This window comes from Ailuropoda melanoleuca, chromosome X (genome assembly GCF_002007445.2).
Source record: "Ailuropoda melanoleuca isolate Jingjing chromosome X, ASM200744v2, whole genome shotgun sequence".
Classification (NCBI taxonomy): domain Eukaryota; kingdom Metazoa; phylum Chordata; class Mammalia; order Carnivora; family Ursidae; genus Ailuropoda; species Ailuropoda melanoleuca.
This window is the reverse complement of record NC_048238.1, coordinates 111,883,433-111,901,042: the sequence shown is the minus strand read 5'-3', so window position 1 is coordinate 111,901,042 and position 17,610 is coordinate 111,883,433. Positions and strand designations below refer to the sequence as shown.

Genomic DNA, 17,610 nt, shown 5'->3' with positions numbered 1-17,610 from the left:
TCCCTTAGTGTCACTTAGTGTCACAACCAGCCAATGACATCAGTGCATGTAGCTTCACGTGACCACCACAGCTGTCAGCACGTATGTATTGTGTGCCGAGACTGGTAAAGACGCTGGAGGCACTTCAGGGACCAAGACAGGCGATGTTCTTGCCATCCCAGGGCATCCAGGCGAGGTCAGAACAGGCTTAAGCCCCGGAGAGATAGGTTCTTAGCAACATTTCTCTTCTAATCAGAGGCATACCCTGCAGCTCAGGAGGAGAGCAACGCTTCGAAGCGATCAGAGCAGTCAGAATCTGAGTGCCAAATTCTGGAGCTCTCGATACTCTTGGCTAGGACGGTGTGGATGGAGCACGTTGATGGATCAGAAGGCAAAGAGGCCCACACAGTCCCTTTGACAGGTTAAGTGAGAAACTGCCATTGCTGAGAAGACAGCAATGCCGAAGGCTCGAAACCTAGAGCTCCCCAGGCAGCTGCATGTGGGTTTTGTTCCTTCAGCTTGAGTTGGAAAGCCTGGCTATGAAGGCAGGTTGCTGACCCATCCTGTGCGTTTGTGGAGGAAATGATTTCATAGCTTTGGGATTTCACCGTTGCAGAGGGGGCAGGGGGCCAATTCCGCTGAAACAAAGGGACGGTAATCATTCTGGTCAAAAAAGAAGTTTAAACCAGAGGTGTCTCTTTACAACCTCAGAGACTTTCGGGATGTCTCTCAGTTCATTTCAGTGTCTTTTGACAATGGACACCATCCAGACGGGCCACTTCAATTTTATTGGAGTGAATTCTGGAGCCCAGGAAACTTGCTCTAACCCAACCAGGTTTATCTTATTGTGCAAGTAAAACTGAGTGCACAAATAAAGTGCTCAAGCTTTATAAATTTCAGCCTTGATGATCTCTCTTAGTAACTGATAAAAGCTCATCTGAGGTATGCGTAACTGATCACTCTCACACCCCAGTTTAATCCTGAACAGCATACCGCGCTGTCTGGATAGAGCATTTGTGGTGTTTGATTTAAAAGCCCGGTACCAGAAAAAAATAAAATAAAAGCCTGGTATCAGGACGCCTGGGTGGTTCGGTCGTTTAAGCGTCTGCCTCCAGCTCAGGTCATGATCCCAGGGTCCTGAGATCGAGCCCTGCATTGGGCTCCCTGCTCAGCGGGGAGTCTGCTTCTCCCCCCACCCCCCCGCCTCTGCCTGCTGCTTCCCCTGCTCATGCTTGCTCGCTGTCTGTCAAATAAATAAATAAAATCTTCAAAAAAAATAAATAAAACTCCAGTACCGAACCTTCCCTGACTGTTTAAGGTCCAGCTTAGAGATCACGTCTACCTGGCTCACCATCACATCCCCATTTCTTAGCGCATAAATACATGAGGGGGAAACCCTGGTGATTAGGTTTGTTATGAACCCGCAAAGCTAGTCCTGTTTCTCAAGAATAGTATTTTAAACCTAGGTCTATGATACCATGAAATTGTGTGGAATTCATTCATTCAACAAGTACTGACTGAACAACTGCTCTGTGCCAGGCACTGCTAAGCCCACAGAATAAAGCAGTGATCCACAAAGACAAGGCCTCTGCTGCCACCAGTGGGGGATGGAGGAGGGGGGCAGGGGAACAGACAGCAAATCTCAAACAAACAAAAATACCAGGTGTTGAAAGTGGCCTGGAGGGAATTAAGATTGGACGATGTGGTAGAGAATGACTGTGGCTGGCCACTTTAATTTGGATGATCTGAGGAGATGACAATGAAGACTTCAAAAAGACCAGTGGGAAAGAGCAAGAGGGTGATTGAGATGGGCAGGGCCAGTTTAGAGTTTGGATTTTACTATTAGGGCATTAGGAAACCTTTGGAAGGGGCTAATCAATGGAACAATATGATCTGATTAGGTTTTTAAAAGGTCATTGGCTTTTCTGTTAAGAATGAATTATTGGGGGTGTTGAGAGTGGATGTGGGTGACTCGCACCAGAGTGGGGTTTTAGGGGATGCATAGGGAGAAGTGGGTTGATTTGGAATGTTCTGAAAGAATTAAAAGAACTTGCTACTGCATTGGATGCGGAAAGTGGAAGCAAGAATCACTCCTAGGTTTGGATTTAGAAAATGGATGGGTGATGATACCATTTACTGAGATATTGGAAGGGTGGAAGAGGAATAGATTTGAGGGGCATGAAATTGAGAGCTTAGTTTTGGGCAAGTTAAGTTTAAGAGATAGATATGTAAGTGGAGATGTATTGCTGGTTATATGCGTCTGAAGTTCCTGGGAAAAATCCAGGTTGGAAACAAAATTTTGTGAATTCTCATCAGATACGTGGTAGCTAAGGGATATGAAATGGGAAGATGCCACTGAAGGAGTGTGTTGCATAGTTCAATAAGGGAAGGCAGTCCAGAGTGGGGGGGTAGGGTGGGGTGTGGGGGGTGTGTGGGAGAGAGAGTGAGTGAGAGAAAGAGGGAGAGAGAGAGTGTGTTCAGGCGCATGCGTGTTTCTGATGACAGAAGGTCCATGCATTTCGTCATGTCTTTAAGGGGTTCATAACCCATAAAAGGTTAGGAATTCTCTCCTGAAATGGTGCACCTTGAAATTGTGGTTCAGAGATCGATGTATTCTATTTGTTTTCATAATACTCTGAGGTAAAAGCAGATAGTTTAGAGATGTTTCATGAAACTACCTTTGATTCCTTTCTGGCCTGAGGCTCCAGACCAAATGGTGCCTCCAGAATGCTCTTCCCTTTCAGGTAGAGTTGGTGTATACTATGTTTCTTGACTTCTTCACAATATATTCCTTCTATATATGTGTCCAATTTTTTCCATTTTATAAGGACACCAGTTACATCGGATTAGGTCCCAGTCTAATGGCCTCATTTTAACTTGGTAAAGCCTCTGTCCCCAAATACAGTCACAGTCTGACGTACTGGGGGTTAGGACTTCAGTATATGAATTTGGGGGTGGGGATACAATTCAGCCTATCACAGCAGAGTTCAGATTCAAGTTTCAGCCCCCCTCCCCTAGATAACCTCCCTGGCACTTGTCCTTTTGTTTAATCTGGTGGGTCACTGTCTATCAAGAAACAAACTAGGAGGTATTTGTAAATTATGAAGTGAGCAAGTTGGGTTGGTTTAAGAGGAGAACAACACAACTCTTAGAAGGATGAGATTCGGTTATTCTGCTAACAATTCCATAAAAAAGAGCAGACCTGTGATCTAGACACACCTTCCTGGAGGAGTTCAGTTTTAGCCTCTCTCAAATTCTAGGAATGAGCACAAACACTTTTCCACAGGGTTACAGGATGTTGCAGGTTTTTGTTGTTGGAGATGATACTGTTGGGGTGGTAATGAGTCAGCTTGGTGGCTGTGGCAGGAAAGGCTGATGGGAAACAGATCTTTGATTATCAGAGCTGGAAAAGCCCTCAGAGCCCATTAGTGCACGGCGGGGGAGATGGGTTCTAGAAAGGGAGAAGCAGTTTCCCCAGGGCAAGCAGTGCTTTGTGCCCTGATGACAACCAGTCCCATCATCATTTTATAGGTTCCTTTCTTTCTTTTTTTTTTTTAAAGAAGTTACTTTCAAACGTACTGTTTTGCCGTTCATTTCTCATATGGGAGGCAGATGCTGAGCTTCGCAGCAGTCAAGTTATCTGCTCAAGGTCACCCAGAAAGTCAGAGGTAGACAGAATTCAAATGCAGGTCCTGACTTTTTGTACTCTATTTCTCTGAGTCATAATTGTGGCTAATTGTTTGCATAGTGGTTTTGCTTTCTAGATCCTCTTGGTGCAGGACATGCTCATCTTCACAGTCTGTTCTGAACTGTTGACCTCCCCCCTTCCCATCTTGCTTTCCCGAGCTGCTTAGGACATGCCCGGCAGAAGAGGTCCGAGGGGAGAGAAGGTGGAGTTCAGTGCATCCATGGAAGCCAGCGATCCTGCACTTGTAAAATGTAAACAGCTCCCAAGTGAGAAGAGACAGCAGCTCTCAGGGCCTCACGTCCTCTGTGCAGCTAGAGATTGTCTGACAAACCAGCAACCTTCTTCCCTTTTTACACAGTGCCTGGCACGTGGTAGACACTTAATAACTGTTTATCGAATGGATCTGTGAACATGCCCTCTCCAGAGGAATTGTTTTAAAATCATTTTTCCTCGGGGCGCCTGGGTGGCTCAGTCGGTTAAAGCATCTGCCTTGGCTCGGGTCATGGTCCCGGGGTCCTAGGATCAAGACCGGCATCAGGCGCCCCGCTCAGCGACGAGTCTGCTGCTCCCTCTCCCTCTGCCCCTCGCCCTGCTCGTGCTCTCTCTCTCTCTCACACACTCTCTCTCTCAAATAAATAAATAAAATTCTTTAATAAAATAAAATCCTTTTTATCATAGAAGAAAACACAAATATAGCAAACCACATAGAACAAATGTATGGCTTAATTAATTATTATTAGATGAGCCCCCTTCTAACCACCAGCCAGTTGGAAAATAACTTCACCTTCTCCCTGTAGGTAAGTCCTACCCTGGCATGGCATGTGGAGAAATCTCTTCTTTGCACTTTGTTAATGTTCTTGTCACTCAAATGAGCATCCCCTAGGCAATATAATTTAAAGTTTTGATCTCAGGGCACCTGGGTGGCTCAGTCGGTGAAGCGTCTGCCTTTCACTCGGATCACGAGTCTGCAGAAGCAGACTCCCCGCTTATTTGGCCAGTGGGAGCTTCAGAGTCCTTCTGACGTGACCCTAGTCAGATCTGATAACTTCCTTGTGGCACTGTTTCATTGTATCTTTTTTTTTAAGTTTATTATTTTTAAGTAATCTCTACACCCAACGCAGGGCTCGAACTCACAACCCTGAGATCAAGACTGAGCCAGCCAAGCGTCCCTGCTCTGTTTCATTTTAAAGAGCTTCACTTTGGTGCTGAAGGGCTCCCTGCTCAGCGGGGCGTCTGCTTGTCCCTCTCCCTCTGCCCCTCCCCCAACTTGTGCTCGCGTGCCCTCTCTCTCAAATAAATAAAATCTTAAAAAATAAATAAATAAAAGTACAATAAAAACCAGAGGGAGGGCCTGCTGGTGAGTTATGCTGCCTCCTATTGAAGTTACTGGGTGACTGTCATTTTTCCTTTCTGCTCCCACACCTGCCTCACAGCCCTGCGGAACTGCCTGCGCTTACACAGCGTTTGTGCCGCTTCTGTCCTGGTGCCTGTTGGGCCAGTCTCAGCCCATCGATAACCATTGTTGTGTTTGGACCGGCCCTTGTGGTTCTTACTATGATTGCAAGATGCCCTTTAGCAAAAACCATCAGGAAATTTTGAAGAAATAAAATGTATTACTTACAAGACCTGGGAATGACACAGAACACCTGGGGCCGCACAGCAGGGTTGTCCGTAGAGAGAGGGCTCACGGGGGCCTGGGGTTCTGCTGTTATTAGGGTCAGGCGGGGGGGGGGGCGTAGGGTGTCATGGACTCACTATTGGTGAGTTTGAAACACAAGTGTGGGAAGAGAAAACACAAGTGGCCCAAATGGTCAGTTATCAAAACCAACCACAATCTGTAAAACAGAGGTGCCTTGGTGGGGTGAGGGGACCTGCTCTCCGTTCAGCGGTGTGGCTAGCCCTGTGTTCCTTGGAGAAAGTGTGTTTGAAGTGGGAGCCATTTCAAAGTGGCAGTCGTTGAAATGGATGCCTCAGGAGTCAAAGCGTAAGTCGGACACTAGATGCCTCTGCACTGGCTGCTTCCTTGGCCCTTCTTCAGGCTCGGTTTAGCCATCCTGGAAGCTTCCCCAGGCCCACCAATCTGATAGAGATGTGTCTTTTGTGTGTTCCCATAGAATTTTGGCTTTCCATTATCATAATAATAATGACTGCAATTGTCTGTTTATCCATATGCCCACAAGACAGGGTGGCAGGCCCTGTGCCTTGTTCTGTGCTTTCCCACGGTTTGCATGGTGTCCAGTATATTAACAGGCCATCAAGAGATGGTTGTTGAACAAAGGAGTGAAGGCCGGAATGTCCATGCAGTCATTGCCTTGAGTTGAAATCTACCCATTTCATATTTCTACCCCTTCGCCATCCCAGCCAGATAGCAGGCTCTTTTAGGGACCAGTTCTCACCCCCTTCTCTGTGTCTATCGTCTGGCAGGATGCGTGGTGATTCTTGGTATTACTTTTTCCCCCAAAACTGCTATTAAAGAATGAGAAAGCTGTTCCCATAAAACTAAGAGCAATTAAGTTGAAACTTGGTTCTACACTCAGTTTGACTTCCTCTTTTACAATTATTTTTGGGAAGTACAACAAAGTTCCTCTTCACATTTCCCTATCAAAGTCGCCTTTGGAAAGTTTGGGGTACCCCAGGATCCCCGTGAAGGCTTTCCTTAGCAGGCACATACGGTGTTCCCTCATCCCCTGGACCCCTTCCCAGGGCCTGCACCATCTCAGGGAACCCAGGAATTAGGCCTTATATCCCTGTTTGCCCAGTTTCCCATCCCCCCCGTGTTCCAAAGCCCACAGTGACACTTGAGCTCCTTCTCTCCTGTTTGGTAGCTCCACTCCATCCAATGCCATGTTTTTGCAACAGGCATTTATTCAATCAGTAATTTTTCTCTCCCTCCTGGATCATTCCCATGAGCACACAAACGTGCTGTTATTTCTTCTGTCTTAATATTTCTTTTTTTTTTAAAGATTTTATTTATTTATTCGACAGAGATAGAGACAGCCAGCGAGAGCGGGAACACAAGCAGGGGAGTGGGAGAGGAAGAAGCAGGCTCATAGCGGAGGAGCCTGATGTGGGGCTCGATCCCAGAACGCCGGGATCACGCCCTGAGCCAAAGGCAGATGCTTAACCGCTGTGCCACCCAGGCGCCCCATATTTCTTCTGTCTTAAAAACAAGGACTTAATCGCACCGTTTTGTCCCTCTTCCAAGTGGCCAAACCTCTCCTCAGAGGTTTACAGTGTCTGTGAAGGCAGAACCAAGCCAGGGCTCACCTGCCAGGCACCGTTTTCCCCTCCTTGTCCTAACCCAGTGTGAAGCGGCTGTCCACCTGCTGATGGCTGCCCCTGCCAGGCCTCAAAAGGGTTTTCGAGTCTGAGGCGTAATAGGTCTTTTGTGATGATTGGCCTTCCCCTTTCAGTGCTTGATCAAGTTCTCTGCTGCCTTGGATCTCATATTTCCTGGGCAGGGAGGGAGCTGAGAACACTCCAGACTGTGGCTTTTCCTTTTCCCCTGGCCTCTTGGTCTAAGCTGGTGGGCTTATAAACGTGTCAGGTGTAAATGAAGCTCCAGATACGAAAGACTTCCGGTCCCAGTGGTCACCAAGCCTCCTGGCAGAAGCCCACACTTCCTGCTGTCACACATGCCACTGCTCAAAAGAGCAAACCACAGAGCTATAAATCTCTCCACTTGCATTTGCCAACTGCAACATCGAGTATCTCCAATGGAAAAGAGCCCTGCTGTCAGCCCGTCAGCCTGTTACCCATCTGGGCTCCATTCTCCACCACAGAAAGCGAGGTGTCTAATGTAAGAAAATGGGGAACTTGAGGAAGGTCTTCTCCAGGAGATGGCAGGGAAGTTTACAGATACTGAGGACTCCTTAGAACGGAGGGGCCACAGTCAATTGCAGATAAGCATCTTTTCCTAGGCCTCATACCCAAGGAGGTAGCTCATTCTAGGTCGGGGTAAGTGGGGAGCTGAGGAGCCCTCAGGTCTTCCCTAGTACCTCCAGTGGCATGCAGAGTCGTGTCTTGGTGCTGGTTTCTTTGGAACATCATTATCTTTTCTGAGCATGGACTAAGCTTACCCTGATCATTTCACCTCAATGCTTGGCTCTTTCTGAAATCCCTGTGGCAAGTTCCTTTTAGTTGTTAACAGTGTTTCTCAACATGGCACAATAGCTTTAGGCCAAACAATTCCTGCCCTGCTCCACCCCCAGCCTTTAGGACACACAAAACACACCTATTTTCAGATGCCCCCTGAGGCATCCCAATGCCTGTTTGGGAAACAGTGATTTAGGAGGTGAATGCTTAAGTGTCTTCCATCTTTAAAAAAAAAAAACAAAAATCCTTTGGGGGTGCCTGGGTAGCACAGATGATTGAGCAACCGACTCTTGGTTTCGGCCCAGGTCATGATGTCAGGCTCGTGGGATTGAGCCCCGACTCGGGCTTCATGCTCAGCATGTAATCTGTTTAAGATTCTCTCTCTCTGTGTCTCTCTCCCACTTTACAGGCAGACATTGCTAAAGAATTGGCTACAGCCCTTTCTCTACTTTTTACCTCACACTCATTCCTAGTCCTTCCATCCTCACTTGAGCTCAGATCCCCTCCTACAGCTAGTTAATTTCTCCGAACCTCAATGTTCTTAAACATAAAGCAGACATAAAAATAGTTACCTCTCCCATAGGATAGTGTTGGAGACTACATGGGTTATGGTAAAGCACTTGGGGATTTACAGAAAGACAGTCGTTAACTTCAGATAATGATAATCCTCTCTGTCAAAGGTGTATGATTTTTCTTTTCTTGTTAAGCAATTCTCTAGAAGTTAAATAAGTGTTAGATGATACTGACAATGGTGGGCACTCCTCATTTGTGTCTGATTTGAATGTTTGATCTTGGCTTTTGGATTGAGATGGACAGTGGTAAGAAAGCTTTCTTCTCATTTGTTACTAAGGTTTTTTTCTGCATGCCGATACATACATTTCTCTTACGTACCTTTGCGGCATTGATGGTGACGGTTGCACGACCCTGGTCCCCTGTCCTGTGGGTGTGAATGCCGTCAGTGCACTCCCCAGTAAGGACCCATCCTTACAATCATTGAATCAAACAGACTTGAACATGGTGCACTAGTCATTTCATCCAAAGCTTGGTGGACTTTGCATTTCACTGTTGGAATGGCTGGTTTATTTTTCTGCCATCCTTGTCATGAAATAGGATCGTGACAGAATCCGAGAAGCAAGAGCAGTCGGTCCAGTAAACCCCTGTTGAATTGCCTCTCCGCAGGCCTGGCGCAAGCGCTGGTTTGTCCTCCGGCGGGGCCGCATGAGCGGCAACCCTGACGTCCTGGAGTACTACAGGAGCAAGCACTCGAGCAAGCCCATCCGTGTGATCGACCTGAGCGAGTGCGCCGTGTGGAAGCACGTGGGCCCTGGCTTCGTGCGGAAGGAATTTCAGAATAATTTCGTGTTCATTGTCAAGACGGCTTCTCGTACATTTTATCTGGTGGCCGAGACCGAGGTGGAAATGCTGGCGTGGGTGTACAGCATCAGCCAGGTCTGCAACCTGGGCCAGCTGGAGGACAGCGCAGGTGAGAGCAGAGCCGGGCTTCCTGTGCGCCACGGGGTGGCCGTGGCTGTTTGCACAGGCTACTGGATGTCAGAATTTCTCCCACAAAGTACAGTTCTACAGGTGGCTTCCTTTCACCTGGTTCGAGATTTCAGGCCCAAATGTGCCACACACTGCACACGACAAGTGACTTCAGTGGCTTCGAAGCCACTCCACAGCTTTGCTTGCATCAGCCACAGATAACAGATGGAGTAAAAGTAGAATGTGGGTGAGGATGTCCAGGAGGGCTCTGATTTTCCCCATGTTGTTGCTGCTGCTGATTTCCTGGAAATATTAAATCTCAGCGTTTTTCAGTAATTCATGGAACTCCAGTTTTTCTGTTGTCATTTGGGTTGTTCAGCACTGGGCGGTAGAAAGACAGAACTCGGCTCCTTCTCATAGGCAGGGAAGAATTTCTCGTATCTCCAATCAGCTTGAGGTCTGTGCAGGGCAAATTAGCTCTGAGGTTGCTCTGGGCCACTCCTGGGCTCTTGCTCCTGTTCTCTTTCTTTCCCCCTCACTTGCTTTCTCTCATTCTTGCTCACTTTCACTCTTCCTCTCTCTCTTTCATACACATGCATGCACACGTATTCCTGTGTAATATACTGGGTATTGTGCACCTAGCATTACAATTCACTTCCCTTCTTGGAATTTGCTGTGGAGCCCCTGACATCATTGCACCATGCCCTGACCCTCAACCTGTGAGATCTTGAATCTGATTTCCTTTAGGATGTCAGTCTAGCAGACAAAACCTCAGTCCTCAATTCCAGTCGCCAGTGGCTTCAACATTTCCACCATTAGTGTTATGCTTATCCCCTGCCACTGAAACACACATTGGAGCACTAGGTGGCGGTGGAGAGTCAGCTGTAGCTCTCTAGGGTGGCACGGGGTGGGGGTGGGGGGTTGTTTCCTGAGGACAAAATCCTTTCCTTTTCATGAACCTGGGAAGCTTAGTTAAGTGCAGTTAGCTATACAGTCACATTACTGAGCTGCAAGAGCACTCAAATAAAAGGAAATGAAGTGATGGCAAGCTCTTTATCCTTGCTACAACAGGTGAAGCTGACTTGCAAAGCTGCAGTGAATCCTTCCTGGGCAGAGTCCAACCTGGTGCAAACAAGCAGAGCATCCCTGACCAACTTTTCCAGGCTTGCCACTCACTCTTTGCCACCCTAGTCTCTACCTTCAGCCCAAACTGCATACATATCTGTGTGCCATGTTATGTGTCGCCTCTGTTTCTTTCCTCATCCAGGAGTTATCCTAAAACATAGATATATATAACATGTTTCCCAGGATCCAAAGAGGAATAGGAATGAGTCAGGCACCAGGCAGAAAATGGACGGGTCTGGTGGGAATTTGGAGGAAGCCAGAAACCACCCCCATGACCTTTATCATTCCCTGTAGCCCCCCGCCCTTAATTTTTAGGAGGATGTAAGAACAGACTCCTCTTCATCTGAGAACCACGCCCGAAGGTCTTTCTTGTGGCTTTTCACATAAAATGTTTGGTCCTGTATCCAGCAACCCTAGCTAGTCAGCACATCGTGTGTACTCTGGCCAGGAGCTCTGCTAAATGCTCTTCTGTGGTAGCTTATCTCCAGAACGATGTTGTGGCGAATTCACTGTTAGCATCTCCACTTCACGAAGAAGGAAGCTTGCAGCAAGTAGGTGGCATGCCCACGGTGACAGCAGCTAGACAATAGAGCCTGCACTTGAACCCAGGCAGTTCTGGGCCTCTCCGACTCAGGAATCCTGAACTTCTGCCAGCGTGGTTCAAAGGGGAAATAAAAGTAGGCTTTTCACTGGAAGTTTCTGAATATCATGCTCCTTGAGAAATGTCGGCTTTACAGGCCATCACACCCTATTTCTTTCTCTCCTATTCCTTACACATCATTACCAGTATCCTTTATTTATGTTTGATTTGTCTGTCTTCTTTAATGGACGGTAGATTCCAGTGAGGCAGATCTGTCTTGGCAGAGTTAGAACAGGCAGAAATAGACATAGAGTTCAGCACGAATGCATATGTAAGTATGTACATACATGTCACGCATAAATATATGTGTGTGTGGGTGTGTATTTGTTGAATGGATAAACAGCGATGCAAGGCTACGGCCGAGAACCATAAAGAAGCTATGAGTAGACTGTGTTACTGCACAGTTTTAGGCCAAGAATGCTTGGCTTTTTTTTACTCTTAATTGATTCAACACTTCACTCTCGGAACATTGGCCTTCTTCCCCAGACATTGTTTATAGCTTGGGGAAATGGTCTCCTCCATCAGTACAAACACCAGCTGTGATTTGCATCTTGTATTTGGCCTCGTAGATGCTGTTTGAGAATTTGTGAGTGAGTGCTATAGCCATTCTTAAACGTTAACCCGGGAAATGATTTCTCCAGCAGATTCCATGGAGAGCTTCTCTCACATGCCCTCCTCCCTCCAGCCATCTCCTGCCAGCTCCCTTCCCACTGCCCATGCTGTCAGCTCCCCCTTGCCGAGAGATGACCTAAGTACCAATTCCGTAGCCACTGAGGAAAGCAGAAGTGAGTCAGAGTCTCTCTCCCTTCCTGATTATCTGATTCTGTCCAACTGTGAGACTGGAAGACCGCGGCATGCCAGGTATGCTTATGTGCACGTCTCTCTATGTCTGCAGAACGTCCGCTGCCTTCTCTGGCGGGCTCTGTCACTGACATGTGCTCAGTGCTTCTGACCAAATCAGTCCATTTAGCTGTAGCATCTTCTAGTGGGTGTGTCTCCTCTCACCTCTTCCTGCTGCAGCCAAGGTGGGGACGGATCACCCTCAACCACTATGAGGGATGAGTCATGCGTGTGGCTTTTGTGCCTAACCTTGCGTTTTCATATGTATCTGACACTGATAGGATGACAGAAATCAACAAACCATTGGTTCCTGCATCCAGGGATTAGTGAGAGCTGTGGAGGGAATGTGGAAGCATGGAAAAGAGGCTAGCATGGGTTTAGTAGTGGATAGGTGGCTTTCTTCTTCTGACTTCTGCCATGGACTTGCTCCATTTCAGTCACATTTATATGCTTTTTTCCCCTCAGTCTGCCCACCAGATGTGAGAGCTGGTCAAACTCAGACCGCTCATTGGAACAGACTTCATTTGATGACGTTTTTGTTGACTGCCTGCAGCCCATGCCCCCCAGTAACTTGGCTCACCCCTCACGCCATGGGAGTGGCTCTCAGAAGGCTCCTTCCCTGAGGCCTCAGGCTGCCCTGATATGGAGTAGAGATATCAATGGACCAACCAGGGATCACTATTCTTCACCATTGCCGGAAACTTCCTTAAATTCCACCATTCAGGTAGATAAAAACCAAGGTTCCTTGCCCTATGAGGCAAAAGAACTAGACATTGTGTCCAACATGCCACCTCCTCGCCCCCCTAAGCCAAGCCATCTCTCTGAACGGTGCCAAGAGAAGCAGCTCCCGTGGAGCGGGCACGGCAGCATCAAGAAGCCAGAGTGCACTATGATGCCAAGAAGAATCTCTCTCTCTGGTTTAGATAACATGAGAACCTGGAAAGGTAAGTGTTGGATGCTAACACTGTCAGTGAAGCCTGCCTCCTCTTTACTCCTTGTGTCCACATGAGGACATGGCAAGTGTCCCTTACTCAAGCCAGCCCAGTCTTCCAGTAGGGCCAGGTCATTGTGGAAGCACATAGCCTGACTGCTAGCAATTCTCCTTCAAGTCTGGCCACTGGCAGGAATACTTAGGTGCCTCTGGCTGCCGATGGGCTCCCCACCTGAGACCAAGCTCCTGGTGTTTGTTTGGAGTCGCTCAGGGTCCCACTCAGTATAGAAGGTGATATCTTTTGCCTCCGTTCAGCCAGTTTCCATTCTTTGGCTCTGACATGCATAGTGAGAAGTGACGTGGTAAACCATAGCTCTTCTCTTTTCCAACAATCCTATCAGCCCTATTCATCCCCCCACCCGACACGTTCTTTCCAGGTTTAGCTGACTGTACACTAGTGATGTAGCTTTTTACCACGTTGTCACCATCAAGGTGATTCTCACCCAGCCCTGTCGGCTTCGTCTATTCACATGCCCTCCTGGAGCCCTCTTCTGCCTTTTTCTGTAAAGCTGTTTATTCTGATGGGGTTGGCTTATTGCCTCCTCTCTCTCTCTCTCCCTTTCTCTGCCCACCCCCTGCCCCGCCACTGTTCCAACCAAATATAATCAATGTAATCACTCCCACACTGCTACCTATAAGGTCATATCTTAAAGGAATTCTGCAAATTTAAGGAATGCAGACTCATTTCAAATTGTGTAAATTTCTCATTCTGACTGTGGAGCTAAGTCCCTCTGGCAAAGACCTCCCCTAGTGTCATAGTGGTGGGACCTTTACACATTACTTCTGTCTTTCTTTCTTTCTTTCTTTCTTTCTTTCTTTCTTTCTTTCTTTCTTTTTTTTTAAATTTTATGTATTTATCTGACAGATAGAGAGACAGCGAGAGAGGGAACACCAGCAGGGGGAGTGGGAGAGGGAGAAGCAGGCTTTCCGCCGAGCAGGGAGCCCCACACGGGGCTCAATCCCAGAACACTGGGATCATGACCTGAGCCGAAGGCAGACGCTTAACGACTGGGCCACCCAGGCGCCCCTACACGTTACTTCCTTCCGCCAGCCTTGATGAGATGAGTATATGCTGAGTACGCAAAAGCTCTTAATGTTATAACGTGTGAACAGTGGGCAAAAAGGGAAAACTGGAAGAGTATGTAAGTAGATTTTGGGAAGCGAAATAACTAGACCAATAGAATGATAGAATATGAAAATGAATCTAAAGTCTCCAATTGAAGAGGTGCCTGGCTGGCTCAGTTGGTAGAGTCTGTGACTCTTGATCTTGGAGTTCGTAAGTTCAAGCCCTACATTGGGTAGAGATTACTTAAAAAAATGAAATCTTTCAAAAAAGTTCTCAAATTGAAGAACAAAAAGTTGAAATAATTTAAAATTTCAAGACAGACCTGAAACAATTAGGTTGTATTCTTTTTCATGAAGGCAACAAAGTTTCATCACAATGAAACTCATTAAAACAGAGGTTTTGACCATGAAACAAAGACCCAAAACAACAGTGATGGATAGAAGCAAAATGGATCCAATAAAACAGAGGGGGTACGTCAGATTTGTTGTTCTGCCTTACCCATTGAGGTCTGCCTGGAATCGATGGTTGTGTGTGACAGCAGACTGGAGTCAAGGTTCATTATTGTCCACATGGATCTCCATCTAGTGACCCAGCACCCTCGATTGCAAAGGCCCTCAAATTCCCAACTCTCTCCAGCGCCCCCTCTGCCATAAATGAAATGCTGTGTATGGGAGGGTCTCCATCTCAGCTCATTTTCTCGCCCATTGGGCCCCGTGGTCCAGTCTGCACCAATGCCATACTCCCTTAATTGTTGACATTTCTGTCTTGCAGTCTTCTCACCTGTTCTTAAAGAGTACATGCCTTTTCTAGGCCAAGTTTAGAGTCAGCTGGTCAGGTTCCAAACATACATACACAAATATATTGGGGATTTGAGGCGGATTGCCTGGTATCTAAAATTCAATTTGTGAAGATTCAACCTCCATACAATGTGGAGTTTTTCAGTTCGTGAACAGGAAATATCCTTCCATTTATATTGGTCTTATTCGATTTCTGTCTATAATTTGATTTGCAGGTTTTAGTGGAGTCTTGCATATCTCTTATAACATATTTCCATGTATTTCTTCTTTTTTAATGTTATTGTCAATGGTATTTAATAACTTTTTTGCTATTATGTAAAAATTAATTTAGTTTCGGGGCCCCTGGGTGGCTCACTCAGTTAAGCGTCTGCCTTCGGTTCAGGTCATGATCCCAGCATCCTGGTATTGAGCCCTGCATCAGGCTGCTTGCTTAGTAGGGAGCCTGTTTCTCCCTCTCCCTCTGCCATTCCCCTGCTTGTGCTCTCTCTCTCTCTGTCAAATAAATAAAGTAAATCTTTAAAAAAATCAATTTAGTTTTATGTTTTGATTTTGTATCTAACTTTTCTAAACTATAGATTATGTTGCATTTTCTTTGTTTGCAATCATATTACATGCAAAGACTAATAATAACTGCATTTCATCTTTTATAACACATATCTTTCACTTACTTTTTCTCCTGTCCCTGCTTGGGCTAGGAAGTCCAGGACATTGCTGAATAGGAGTGGTCATAACAGGAATCCTTCTCTTTTTCCTGATCTCAGATGGAAAGCTTCCAGCGTTTCACCATTATAATGTGACCTACAGATTTTTGTCGATACCATTCATACCATTCAGTAGATTAAAGACATTCTTGGATAACCCTATTTTGCCAAGTGTTATTTTTTAAAAATCATAATAGATATCGAATTTGTTGAAACATTTTATGATTATATGATTTTTCTATTTTATCCCATTAATGTGAGGAAGTTTATTGGTTGATTTTCTAAATGCCAAACCAACCTTTCATTCCTGAAATAAACTCAACTTCATCATAAGGGGTATCCTTTAAATAAATTACTACATTCATTTTGCTATTTTTTAAAAAAGATTATTTATTTATTTGACAGAGAGAGGGAACACAAGCAGAGGGAGTGGGAGAGGGAGAAGCAGGCTTCCTGCCGAGCGGGAAGCCTGATGTGGGGCTCGATCCCAGGACCCTAGGATCATGACCTGAGGTGAAGGCAGATGCTTAATGACTGACCCACCCACGCGCCCCACTCATATTTTGTTTTGAACTTGTTTTTTGATCTGTGTTTCTGAGGGAGATTGTCCTATACTTTTCTTGTGATAACTCTGTCAGGTTTTGGTAGGGGAAAAAAAAGGTTATGCTGACTTCATAAAACAAATTAGGAAGTTTTCCTCTCTTTTTATTCTTTGGAAAAATTTGTGTGTAATTGGTATTGTTTCTATCTTAGTTAACTGGTAGAATTTATTAGAAAAGCCATTGGGGCATGGGGTTTGCTTTGAGGAAAGATGTTTAAATTAAGGAGTCAATTTCTTCCTGTAGTCGTTAGCACACTCTTCAGATTTTCTGTATTTTGCAATCTGTTTATTTCTCCTTATTTTTCAAATGTATTGTCATAAAATTGGTTAAAATAGCCTCTTGCTATTTGTAGGATCTGTAATAATAGCTTCTTTTCATTCCTGATATTGATAATGTTGGCCTTCATTTGTTTTTCTTAATCAGTCTTCCTGGCAGTTTATCAAGTTTACTAGTTGTTTTGTTTTAAATAAACTCTACACCCAAAATGGGGCTTGTACTCACGACCCCGAGAACAAGAGTCACACGCTCTACTCACTGAGCCAGCCAGGCGCCCCTGTTTTGCTTTGTTTTTTGTTTTGTTTTGGTTTTGGTTTGGTTTGCGTTGGGTTTGTTTGTTTAAGAACAGCAGCAGCTTTCGGGGGCGCCTGCGTGGCGCAGTCCTTAAGCGTCTGCCTTCGGCTCAGGGTGTGATCCCAGCGTTCTGGGATCGAGCCCCACATCAGGCTCCTCCGCTATGAGCCTGCTTCTTCCTCTCCCACTCCCCCTGCTTGTGTTCCCTCTCTCGCTAGCTGTCTCTATCTCTGTCGAATAAATAAATAAAATCTTAAAAAAAAAAAAAAGAACAGCAGCAGCTTTTTTACTTCATCTTCAAAACCTTTCTCCAGGTATTTGTAACACCTGACTGACTTGTTAAAAACCTGAGCAAATGCTTGCATAGTCTCTAGGTCTTCTCGTGCTGCAAACAAACAGACATCTGTGTGCATCATGTCATCTGCCAGTGTACCACCTGGGGCCAGAATGTCAGAGTGTTTCTGCGTATCAGCGGTAATCAAGTTTTGTTCCAGAAGCATCAAGAAACTTTACTACTGCTTCCAAATCAGCACCAGTTTCAGTTAAGCCTTGAATAATACAGTCAAACTGAGTAGGGTCAAACCTCTCTTTTTCATCTCTTTTTCTGGTTTCAAAAAGCTAGCCTGATAGCGTTGACTTTTGCTGCTTTTGATTATTCATGAAAGACACCTGAATTTAAGGCAAAGCGAGAAGAGCCAGAAATCCCCGATGTGGTGGCAACTGTGGCGTCTTTTCTCCCCAAATAAGTTTTTGATTATTGTTTTATGCATTTGCCTTTTAAATCAGTTAAGAGAGAAAATGAGAAAATGATATACTTCTATTGTCTTTTATATTTACCCTACATGATTCTCTTTAGTTCTTTGCAAGGATTTGCATTACCATCCGGTAGCATTGCCTTTCAACCTGTATAAGGGTCTTCCTTTAGTATTTCTTATAAGGAAGAGCTATCTGCTAGCAGTAAGTTCTCTCGATCTTTATTATTTCTCTGGGGATGTTTTTGTTTCACCTTCATTTTTTTTTTTTTTTTTTTTGTT

At 45.7% G+C, this 17,610-nt stretch overlaps 1 protein-coding gene across 4 annotated transcripts in view; it reads left to right on the top strand.

Annotated features, from left to right (window-relative positions):
* GAB3 (GRB2 associated binding protein 3) overlaps positions 1–17,610 on the top strand; it is a 75,956-nt gene that overhangs the window by 31,999 nt on the left and 26,347 nt on the right. For 2 of the 4 annotated variants that reach the window (XM_034649113.1, XM_034649115.1), the window contains exons 2-4: positions 8,942–9,245; positions 11,651–11,870; positions 12,315–12,793. In XM_034649113.1, the coding sequence (XP_034505004.1) occupies positions 8,942–9,245; positions 11,651–11,870; positions 12,315–12,793 (1,003 nt within the window). The remainder of the gene's footprint in view (positions 1–8,941; positions 9,246–11,650; positions 11,871–12,314; positions 12,794–17,610) is intronic. The other 2 variants (XM_019793620.2, XM_034649114.1) reach the window with 2 other exon arrangements.